The sequence below is a fragment of the Tachyglossus aculeatus genome, chromosome 1 (genome assembly GCF_015852505.1).
Source record: "Tachyglossus aculeatus isolate mTacAcu1 chromosome 1, mTacAcu1.pri, whole genome shotgun sequence".
NCBI classification, from domain to species: Eukaryota; Metazoa; Chordata; class Mammalia; order Monotremata; family Tachyglossidae; genus Tachyglossus; species Tachyglossus aculeatus.
In genome coordinates this window covers 105,761,180-105,773,210 of record NC_052066.1, presented here as the reverse complement: position 1 = coordinate 105,773,210, position 12,031 = coordinate 105,761,180, and the positions used below count along the sequence as shown (strand labels likewise).

At 43.6% G+C, this 12,031-nt stretch overlaps 1 protein-coding gene across 1 annotated transcript in view; it reads right to left on the bottom strand.

Moving 5' to 3' along the window:
* CFAP61 (cilia and flagella associated protein 61) overlaps positions 1–12,031 on the bottom strand; it is a 389,026-nt gene that overhangs the window by 357,917 nt on the left and 19,078 nt on the right. The window contains exons 2-5 of the mRNA XM_038744718.1: positions 10,124–10,274; positions 2,854–2,930; positions 1,731–1,798; positions 1,413–1,539 (exon numbers count right to left, since the gene is read on the bottom strand). Of these exons, the coding sequence (XP_038600646.1) occupies positions 1,413–1,539; positions 1,731–1,798; positions 2,854–2,930; positions 10,124–10,274 (423 nt within the window). The remainder of the gene's footprint in view (positions 1–1,412; positions 1,540–1,730; positions 1,799–2,853; positions 2,931–10,123; positions 10,275–12,031) is intronic.

The following is a 12,031-nucleotide window of genomic DNA, read 5'->3' as shown; positions in this document are numbered from 1 at the left end:
TGCTCCACAGTCATCCTGAGTTTCCTATTTGTTTTCAAGGATATTGTAAGATAATAATAATAATAATAATAATAATAATAACAATAATAATGGCATTTATTAAGCGCTTTCTATGTGCAAAGCACTGTTCTAAGTGCTGGGGAGTTTACAAGGTGATCAGGTTGTCCCACAGGGGGCTCACGGTCTTGATCCCCATTTTACAGATGAGGTAACTGAGGCCCCGAGAAGTGAAGTGACTTGCCCAAAGTCACACAGCTGACAAGTGGCGGAGCCGGGATTTGAACCCATGACCTCTGACTCCAAAGCCCGGGCTCTTTCCACTGTGGCGCTTGAGCCCCGGTTGGGACAGTATTACATCTGAACTGATAATCTTGCATCTATGTTAGTGCTTAGCATAGTGCTCGGCACAAGGTAAGCAGTTATTAAATGCCATCATTCTAGACAGATTGGCTCACTTTCTGAGCATGGTCACGACAGTAAGCCACACAGTGAGTCACAGAGTTTCTACAAAGAATATTGAACTCTCTTTATTGCTAAGTTGCACTTTCCAAGCACTTAGTACAGTGCTCTGCATACAGAAGCAGAGTGGCTCAGTGGAAAGAGCACAGGCTTTGGAGTCAGAGGTCACGTGTTCAAATCCCAGCTCCGCCAATTGTCAGCTGTGTGACTTTGGGCAAGTCACTTCACTTCTCTGGGCCTCAGTTACCTCAGCTGTTAAATGGGGATTAAGACGTGAGCCCCCCGTGGGGCAACCTGATCACCTTGTAACCTCCCCAGCGCTTAGAACAGTGCTTTGCACATAGTAAGCGCTTAATAAATACCATCATTACTATTATTATTATTACAGTAAGCACTCAATGAATACTTTTGAATGAATGAATGAACTATGAGGACTCTGTTGCGGGACCTCCTAAGGGTCTTCATCTCTGGATCATTCTTTCTCTTTCAAATCAACATTCAATCAATCAATCAATCAATCAATCGTATTTATTGAGCGCTTACTGTGTGCAGAGCACTGTACTAAGCGCTTGGGAAGTACAAGTTGGCAACATATAGAGATAGTCCCTACCCAACAGTGGGCTTCACTTGAGGAAATAGTAATGTTTTGGTAAAGTCTTTTGAATACAGCTTCTAATACAGCAATCAATTCCTCTTGCCATATGAAAACAGTGTAACTTGTCAAACTGTAAACTGCAATTTATGTGATCATGAAAGATGAAAGAATTCATTTATAATTGGAAGAATGGGTGGGCTACAAATGTAATTAAAAACTATAATTCCTTTTAGTGAAAATTGGTAAGCCATGGAACTCTCACCTACAGACTAATCAGCATAAAGACATACACATGTATACTATATATAATATGTAATATGCATACATACATATAATATCAGGGATCATATTATATTACCTGGCTTTTCGAATGTATAACCGAGGACAGTACTTCTGCCTGAGACAGACAAACACGGCAAAGTCCTCTTCAAATGTCAAACATGGAAGGCAGCCCACTGGTTCAAAAACAGTCTTCAAAGTTGGGCCTGGAATCGAGAAAAAGAAGTTTGGCATCTTGGAGGCATTTTTTTTAAATAAATAAACCAGTTCAAATCTCACACGGCTGTAAGAGAAGTATGTTTAAAAAATGATAATGATAACTCCTTAACTGTTTCGTTAAGATGCAAATGTAACAGTATTTTCACCATATTAGTAGGATTAACAGTGTGAATCTTACCTAAATTCAAGTGAGCTGGAATTAAGAGATATATGAAGTGCAATTCGGGAACCGCCTTATAAACGGCACTAGAAAAAAATAAAAATAATACCCATGACGATGCTAGTCACGATAATAATCACCACTAAATGATGAGCAAATCTCTTCAATAGCCAATTTAGTAGCAAATACCTTAATAAAACATTTCCTAAAAATAGGCATGCGTCCTCAAAAGTTAAAAGGAAATTGGCTTCCTTCCCGCCCAAAAAGATGTTTTGAAAATCTTGATTCGCTATGATTTTCCCTCTCTTTCTTTCCAATTTTCCTCGCCTCTCTTCAGCTCTTGATTTCATCCAGCTCCTCCTCTCCCCATCCTAAGGCAGGGAGGGGATAAAGGGTGCCATTTTGGCTCAACAGAACAGATTTCTGCCAATATTAACCTTTGACCTGGCATCTGGATGGTCTGGTTAGACATTACAAAGTAACCGAAAAACTGGGACTCCCCGCCTGCAAGCTGAAGGCCGACCATCCTAAGCAAGCAGCATTTGCTTGGACGCGAGCCCGCAGACATCTTGCTCATACACACCCACAGACACACAAACACACACACACATGGTATTCCTTGCAGCGTCGTTATCATCTGTCACGTGAATGAACATTTCAGAAGATAACCTTGGGGGAAAGAGATTTTTCGGCGACATTCGCAGCTTCTTAAGTTTCACCGATGCCGATTGTCCCGGCCCTCCCTACCCCCAGCCCCCCAAAATCAATTTGCCCAGATCGCTGCCTGACTGACAAGGGGGCCTCAGAACAGCTACGGTGACAGATGGAGCGTGAGATTCATCATAAGAAAATTATATCTGGTGAGAGAATATTTCTGAAAGGAAACAGTATGTTACGCTACCCTGCCTGGGCCTAAAGCGAAATGAAGTCTGCTTCCCTACTCTGCTTAAGCCAAAAGACTGGAAAACTCTAAAACGATGATAAACTAAATTTCTGGACTAACAGAATGCCATTAAGAGCTACAGCATGCTTTTTTGGCAACACACCCTGTCTTGTCACTGCTCTTATTTTGTGCCTCACTTTTTACGGAGAATTAATAACCCTTCAGACTTCACCCATTAGCTGTAATAGTACAACTCACCTGATGATTTCTGTGCAACAGCCGACCGCGTATTCCTCAACGGCCACAAAAAGATGCAAAAACAACGTGTTCAGGGGCTAGATGTGGAAAAAGAATAGGGACACGTGTCATGATGTTAGATAATGGCTAGTGACAGATTTGCCGACAAGTCCTTCGGACCCCAATCGAGAGCAACACATTTTTTTTGGCAGTCGGAGGGAGGGAGAAGGGGTGAGGTGGTAAGAGAGGACCACAATTTTTAGGGAAGGGAAAAAAATTTCTCCATTGATAATCTAAGATCGCTACATGTGTTTTTTCCTAAATTGCGGTTTTTGCCCTACAAACTGTATGAACATGCTGCAACACGGTCTCAAACGTGGCAGGATTGCTTGAATGGGAGAGAAATCTAGAGAAAGCATGGCACAAAGAGTGTGGGTGCTTTTTTATGTTATTACTAGAGATGAGAGAAAAGGCTCAGACGGAAGAGAGAGTGGGTTTGGGGGACAGGGAGGAGGGAGAGAGAGAGATAGTGTGTGTATGTATGTGTGTGTGTATCAAATTATATAAAAAGAGCAATATACATGAAACCTCATATACCAGGATCAAGTAAAAAGCAATAAAGATGTGTTGTGATGGAATTATAATCACTAATTTCCTACCGAATCAATCCCTTTGCTGAAAAAATGGAAAGGAGTTGGGCTGGATGGATTTCAGAGTAAGTTCAGGATGGAACTGATATAGTTTCACAATGAATAACCATTCCGTTAACTAAGGGTTGGCATTAAACTTTGTGCTCACAGGCAGCGAAGTGATACATCCAACCCTGAGACTGTCGCCTTTGACATTGGAAGGCAATAGTTGACAAAGAAATCTCCCCTAAGCTAGTTGTGGGCAGGGAATGTGTCTACCAACTCTGTTATACCGTACCCTCCCAAGAGCTTAGTACAGTGCTCTGCACACGGTAAGAGCAAAATAAATGCGACCGATTGATCGTAGATATTGGAAAATCATGTTAGAGCTCTACGTGGTAAGACCTCAAACTGTGGTTGGGATTTTGGGGGTCTCCTTTCAGCCTCCTCCGAGCTCCTGTCTACAGGGCAGCTCCGGCGGCAGTGTTTCTGGCACATATGGCTCGTCCTGTCTGACCTCAGGAATACGGACTCCCAGGCAGGAAAGAGCCCTGCAGGGGAGTGAAATTGCTTATTAACTCAGTAGTTTTGTCCTCGGGTGTTTGTGCCCAGGGCGGAGACAATAACCCATTTCCCTATTCCCACAAGTCAGCAGCTGCTGCGAGCTGGATAATAGAAAGATTCTCTTATGGATTTGCCGCGTCGGGGCAGGTGCCCCATTATGAATTCAGGCGCTCATTTCGTCGACATTCCTGAAGCTGGATGGAAATTTTCTCCCTGGGTCTGGAAAACTTGGGAACAAAGGACTTGAAAACACTTACTACTTTAATACCATTTCAAGATGATGACCTGAGGGGACTGGAAGCACATGGGGGGAAATGGCTAAAAGAAAGAGCCCCAGCCCTTTGATCCCTCCAAACCTTTGAAATAAATGTGTTCCCGACGGATACGTGTCTGACTGTGGAGTTGATGGAATCCCTAGGCCTAATCCATGGCGTGTGTCTGACGGCCTAGTCTCCGACTACTTTCCTACTGGCATTTTTCAGCACTGTTTTTTTTTTTGTGTGTGGAGTGCTTTGTGTTTGGGAAACAGAAGGCTATATTTTATTTCTCTTTCTACCAAAATTTTGCTTCATACCCTTGGGTAGGATATATAGCCTCTCAAAGTCTTGCCCCCTCTCTCTCTCTCTCTCTCTCTGTAAAATGGGCTGCACTCTGGTTCTGTGCAATTCTGAAAGAGCATCAGAATGGGATGGATTTTCCTATAAATCACACCAGAAAAAAGGGCTAGTTCCTCTGCTAATCGGTGGAAGAGGAGCTCCCCCTCTAGAATATAAGGTCACTGTATGCAGGGAACTTTTCTACCAACTCTACTATATTGTACTCTCCTAAGCTCTTAGTGTAGTGCTCTGCACACAGTAAGCACTCAATAAATACTACTGATTGACTGAAAAGCCACAGGGAACTGGTGCTGAAAAAATGTAATTATAATAATTATGGTATTTGTTAAGCACTTACTATGTGCCAAGCACTGTTCTAAGCGCTGGGGTGGATTCAAGGTAATCAGGTTGTCCCACGTGGGGCTCACAATCTTAATCCCCATTTTACAGATGAGGGAACTGGGGCCCAGAGAAATAAATTGGCTTGCCCAAGGTCACAAAGCAGGACGAGTGGCAGAGCCAGGATTAGAACCCATGACATATGACTCCCAAGCCTGTGCTCTTTCCACTAGGCCATGCTGCTTTTCATATAATAACGATGGCATTTGTTAAGCACTTGCTATATGCAAAGCACTGTTCTAAGCACTGGGGAGGATACAAGGTGATCAGGTTGTCCCCCGTGGGGCTCACAGTCTTAATCCCCATTTTACAGATGAGGTAACTGAGGCACAGAGAAGTTAAGTGACTTGCCCAAGGTCACACAGCTGACAATTGGCGGAGCCAGGATTTGAACCCATGACCTCTGACTCCCAAGCCCGGGCTCTTTCCATCGGGAGAGAAAATCTTCAGGCTAGATAAAGTTCAGAGGAGGCAGAAAATATATTTTCAGAACTGGCCTAGGCTTGGAACCACCAAAAAACTGTTTAGCAACTCTCGTGGGTCCGGCTTATGTAGTAGTAATACTAATCGTGACAACCATGATGATAATAACAATCTTTGTTAAGCACTTACTATTTGTCAGGCACTGTACTAAGCGCTGGGGTAGATACAGGTCATCATGTTGGACCTAGTCCATGTCCCACATGGTGCTTACTGTCTTCATTCCCATTTTATGGATGACGTAACTGAGGCACGGAAAAGTTAAGTGACTTGCCCACAGCAGAAAAGTGGCAGAGCCGGGATTAGAAACCTGGTCCTTCTGACTCCTAAACCCAGGCTCGATCCACTAGGCAACACTGCTTAGTAGTAGTAATAGTATTTATTAAGTACTTATTCACTCATTTGATCGTATTTATTGAGCATTTACTGTGTGCACAGCATTGTACTAAGCACTTGGGAAGCACAAGTCGGCAACTAGAGACGGTCCCTACCCAACAGCGGGCTCACAGTCTAGAAGGGGGAGACAGATAACAAAACAAAACACGTAGATGGGTGTCAAAACCGTCAGAATAAATAGAATTCTGTGACGAGCACTGTTCTAAGCTCTGGGAAAGTTTACCCAGATGATAAATAATAATAATAATAATAATAATAATAATAATAATGGCATTTATTAAGTGCTTACTATGTGCAAAGCACTGTTCTAAGCGCTGGGGAGGTTACAAGGTGATGAGGTTGTCCCACAGGGGGCTCACAGTCTTTAACTTCCATTTTACAGATGAGGGAACTGAGGCCCAGAGAAGTGAAGTGACTTGCTCAAAGTCACACAGCTGACAACTGGCGGAGCCGGGATCTGAACCCACAACCTCTGACTCCAAAGCCCGGGCTCTTTCCACTGAGCCACGCTGCTTCTCATGAAACCCTACCGAAGACCCTCTGTATCCTTCCCTCCCGACCAACTTCGTAAGCGCTTAGTACAGTGCTCTGCACAGCGAAAGCACTCAGTAAATACCATTAGTAATTGTTAAGCATTAACTATGTGTCAAGCACAATTCTAACCGCCGGAGTAGATACAAACTAATCAGGTCAGACACATTCCCTGTCCTTTGGGGGGCTCACTGTCTAAGTAAGAGGGAGAACACTGATTGATCTTACCTCCTTCCCTTCCCCACAGCACCTGTATATATGTATATATGTTTGTACATATTTATTACTCTATTTGTTTATTTATTTTACTTGTACCTATCTATTCTATTTATTTGATTTTGTTAGTATGTTTGGTTTTGTTCTCTGTCTCCCCCTTCTAGACTGTGAGCCCACTGTTGGGTAGGGACTGTCTCTATATGTTGCCAGCTTGTACTTCCCAAGTGCTTAGTACAGTGCTCTGCACACAGTAAGTGCTCAATAAATACGATTGATTGATTGATTTCTAAATAGCTCTTATGTCTTCCTTCATTCTGATGAAGTCTTTCAGCCAGAGAACTTGAGGCAGGGTTTTCTCCTACTATCAAGTGGAAAAAAGGGGGAAACTGCGGTAAAGGAGAGTCAGGTGGGGCCAGGAAGAGGGAAACAGCAGAATCAAACACTGGGGTCAAGCGCAGTCCTCCACGGGTGCTGCTATTTAAGTCTCGGCAGAGAGATAACCGATTCCACGGATGAAATGTGTATTTTCATGCGTATGGGCTCATTTTTCCTCTTTTATTTTACTGAGAGGGGCAAGTTATGAAGAGGGGGGAGACCAGGCAGCTAACCGAGAATGAGACCCACCTGCATTGTTAAAGGCAATGCATTTGGGGTCTGGCTCTCATTCATTTCCCAGTGGTTGGGTCTCTCCTGACCCGGCCTCCTATCTGGAAGACTGAATTGTGCCTAAAAGTATTCCTTTTCTGTCCCCAGGAGTAGGTGGCTGGGCTGGAGGTACATCTGGGGGACTAGCCCGCGGCTAAATTGACAACTGCCTTTGCTCGGTAGCTATCTGAAAGCCCCATCAGTCCCCTGTACCCCCATTTTGAAGTCTTGCGCCTTGAGGCCTGACAGAGGCAAGCACTTCACAAGCACAGATTCCACACGTGGGGCTGTTCCACTGGGTCGGTACTCCACGATGCAGGGTCAAGTCCGCGTGGACAAAAATTTATGCTCCCACCAGGACGAGAGGTCCGGGACCACACCCCAGACACATTTATACCCCCCGGGGTGGTTCATTTCCCCACCTGCTTCCCAAATCTACCCTCTTTCATTCATTCATTCAATCGTATTTATTGAGCACTTACTGTGTGCAGAGCACCGTACTAAGCGTTTGGGAAGTAAAAGATGGCAACATATAGAGACGGTCCCTACCCAACAATGAGCTCACAGTCTAGAAGACCCTCTTCCCCCGGGTCTCTGACACCCCGGCTTTTCACCTCCTGAAAACACTTGCATCCACTCTCCTTCCCTCCTTAGCCACCGTCTTCAGCCACTCCCTTTCTGCCTGCAAACGTACCCCCATCTCCCCATCCTCAATAAACCTCCGAATTCCACGGCACCCTCCCAACTCCCTCTCCCACCTCTGCCCCAGATCCTCAAATGGGGTTGCTGTAAAAATCTTTTTCCTCCAGTTCTTCTCCTCCAACTCCTCTCCAACCTGGGGTCTGCCTTCCTCACTCCTGTGAGGACACTCTCTCCAAAGTCACCAATGACGTCAATCAATCAATCAATCGTCTTTACTGAGCGCTTACCGTGTGCAGAGCACTGTACTGAGCGCTTGGGAAGTACAAGTTGGCAACATATAGAGACGGTCCCTACCCAACAGTGGGCTCACAGCCTAGAAGACAAACCTAACAGACTCTCTTCTAACCAAATACTCCTCAACCTCTCGGCTGCTCAGACCCTGGGAACCACCATCTTCTCCTGCAAATACCAACTAACCTTGACTTTCCTAGTTTTCGGTACCTCTCCAACTTCTTCTAAAGCTCTCTTGTTGACTCTTTCTCTGTCTTTCACCCCCTAATTGTGGGTGTCCTCAAGGTTCTGTTTGTTTCCCTTCTCTTCTCACTTTCCTCTCACTCCTTTGAGGAGCTCGCTGAAACCGTGGCTTTAGCCGCCACCTCTGCGTGGATGACTCCCAAACTACCTTTTGCTATCCCCAACCTCATACTTAATAATAATAATAATAATAATGGCATTTGTTAAGCGCTTACTATGTGCGAAGCACTGTTCTAAGCGCTGGGGGCGGATACAAGGTAATCAGGTTGTCCCACGGGGGGCTCACCGTCTTAATCCCCATTTTACAGATGAGGGAACTGAGGCCCAGAGAAGTCAAGTGACTTGCCCAAAGTCACACGGCTGACGAGTGGCGGAGTCGGAATTAGAACCCATGACCTCTGACTCCCAAGCCTGTGCTCTTTCCACTGAGCCACGCTGCTTCTTTGGCAATCAATCAATTACGTTTATTGAGTGCTTGCTGTGTGCAGAGCACTGTACTAAGCACTGGGGAGAGTACAATACATCATCATCATCATCATCATCAATCGTATTTATTGAGCGCTTACTGTGTGCAGAGCACTGTACTAAGCGCTTGGGAAGTACAAGTTGGCAACATATAGAGACAGTCCCTACCCAACAGTGGGCTCACAGTCTAAAAGGGGGAGACAGATGACAAAACCAACCATACTAACAAAATAAAATAAATAGAATAGATATGTACAAGTAAAATAAATAAATAAATAGAGTAACAAATATGTACAACAATATAACAAAGTTGGTGGACACATTCCCCGCCCACAGTGACAACCTGATCACCTTGTAACCTCCCCAGCGCTTAGAACAGTGCTTTGCACGTAGTAAGCGCTTAACAGATGCCATCATTATTATTATTATTACAAGCACTCTCTTACTCATCTAAATATCCCCTTTGCCTTCTTCCTCCTAGCTGTATTTATTTAGTTTCTCTATTCCTGACTAGATTGCAAACTCCTTGAGAGTAGGGATCATATCTACTAATTCTACTCTACTAGGTATTTGGAGCAAAATGGAAAAAAACAACCAATATTCAGAAACTCAGGGCCCACCAGAACAGCTCTGCTTCACCAGTCTGTCTTAACAGTGTTTGGCACATAGTAAGCACTTAACAAAGGTCAATATTATTATTATATTATTCAATCAATCAATTAATCAATCATTTTTATTAAGCACTTACTGTGTGCAGAGCACTGTACTAAGTGCTTGGGAAGTACAAGTTGGCAACATATATAGACAGTCCCTACCCAACAGTGGGCTCACAGTCTAAAAGGGGGAGACAGAGAACAAAACCAAACATACTAACAAAATAAAATAAATAGAATAGATATGTACAAGTAAAATAAATAAATAAATAAATAGAGTAATAAATATGTACAAGCATATATACATATATACAGGTGCTGTGGGGAAGGGAAGGAGGTAAGATGGGGGATGGAGAGGGGGATGAGGGGGAGGGAAGGAAGGGGCTCAGTCTGGGAAGGCCTCCTGAAGGAGGTGAGCTGTCAGTAGGGCCTTGGCCCTACTATAATAATTATTATATAATTACAATAATAATTATTGTAATTATTATTGTATTATTTATTATTATTTATTATTATTATTATTATTATTATTATTACTTACCGTGCAGGCACTTGCACCTTCAAGATCGTGGAAGACTGTCACCCATTCGTCCTGTTGGGCCACGTTCCAATTGGGATAGTCCAGGAAAGCAGCGTGGGCCATAATCTCCTCCTTCTCATTGCACAGGGTTATCGCAAGGCTCGTTTTTTCTCTGTGGAAACAGTCGCAACTGGTAAAAGTGGAAAGGATTGCGAACAGTGGGGCTTGGAAATTTCTTTTCACTGTTTCATTTCTCCGGTCACGGGACCGAGCGGCCCTGTGGATGGAGCAAGATTCACCTTTACTGGGAGGAGGGATTGATGGATTTCAGCGGATTTCAGCTGCTCACAATAATAATAATGATAATAATAATCATATTGGTTAAGTGCTTATAATGATAATAATCAATCAATCATTCAATCAATTGTATTTATTGAGCGCTTACTGTGTGCAGAGCGCTGTACTAAGCGCTTGGGAAGTCCAAGTTGGCAACATATAGAGACGGTCCCTACCCAACAGTGGACTCACAGTCTAGAAGGGGGAGACAGAGAACAAAACAAAACATATTAACAAAATAAAATAAATAGAATAGATATGTACAAGTAAAATAAATAAATATATAGAGTAATAAAAACATACAAACATATATTGGTATTTGTTAAGTGCTTACTATGTGCCAAGCACTGTTCTAAGCACTGGGGTAGGTACAAGGTGATCAGGTTGTCCCACGTGGGGCTCACAGTCTTCATCCCCATTTCACAGGTGAGGGAACTGAGGCCCAGAGAAGTCAAGTTCCCCATCCCCCCACCTTACCTCCTTCCCCTCCCCACGGCACCTGTATATATGTTTGTACAGATTTATTACTCTATTTATTTTACTTGTACATATTTATTACTCTATTCATTTATTTATTTTACTTGTACATATTTATTCTATTTATTTTATTTTGTTAATATGTTTTGTTTTGTTGTCTGTCTCCCCCTTCTAGACTGTGAGCCCGCTGTTGGGTAGGGACCGTCTCTAGATGTTGCCGACTTGTACTTCCCAAGCGCTTAGTATAGTGCTCTGCACACAGTAAGCGCTCGATAAATACGATTGAATGAATGAATGAAAGTGACTTGCCCAAGTTCACACAACTGACAAGTGGCGGAGCCGGGATTAGAACCCATGACCTCTGACTCCCAAGCCCAGGCTCTTTCCATTAAGCCACTCTGCTTCTCATTTGGTACTCAAGCGCTTAGTACAGTGCTCTGCACACAGTAAGCGCTCAATAAATCAATCAATCATATTTATTGAGCAATAAATACGACTGAATGAATGAATTAATGGCATGTGTGTGAGGGGAGACTTAGATGATCTTTCCAGGCCAAGTGCAATTTTTGTCAAGTTTTTTTTTTGGTATTCTGAGCACTTCAAAGAGTCTTAGATCCCTCTAGGACAGCACTTACTGTCACCATCACCACTACTTACTGAGTGTTTTTACTGAGTGTTTCCCAAGAGCAGAGCACTTTACTAGGCAGATGAGGGAATAATAATAATAATAGCATTTATTAAGCGCTTACTATGTGCAAAGCACTGTTTTAAGCGCTAGGGAGGTTACAAGGTGATCAGGTTGTCCCCCTGGGGGGCTAACAGTCTTTATCCCCATTTTCCAGATGAGGTTGAAAGAGCGAGATGAGTCGAGGATAATGCCGAGGTTATGGAATAGGGAGGGTGGTGGTGCTGTCTAGAGTGACAGGAAAATCACGGGGAAGGCAGGGTTTGGGTGAGCAGATAAGGAGTTCTGCTTTGGACATCTTAAGTGTGAAGCGTTGGCAGAACATCCAAGTAGGGATGTCCTGAAGATGGAGGAAATGTGAGACTGCAGTGAAGGAGAGAGATCAGGGCTGGAGATGTAGATTTGGGAATCATCTGCACAGAGATGGCAGT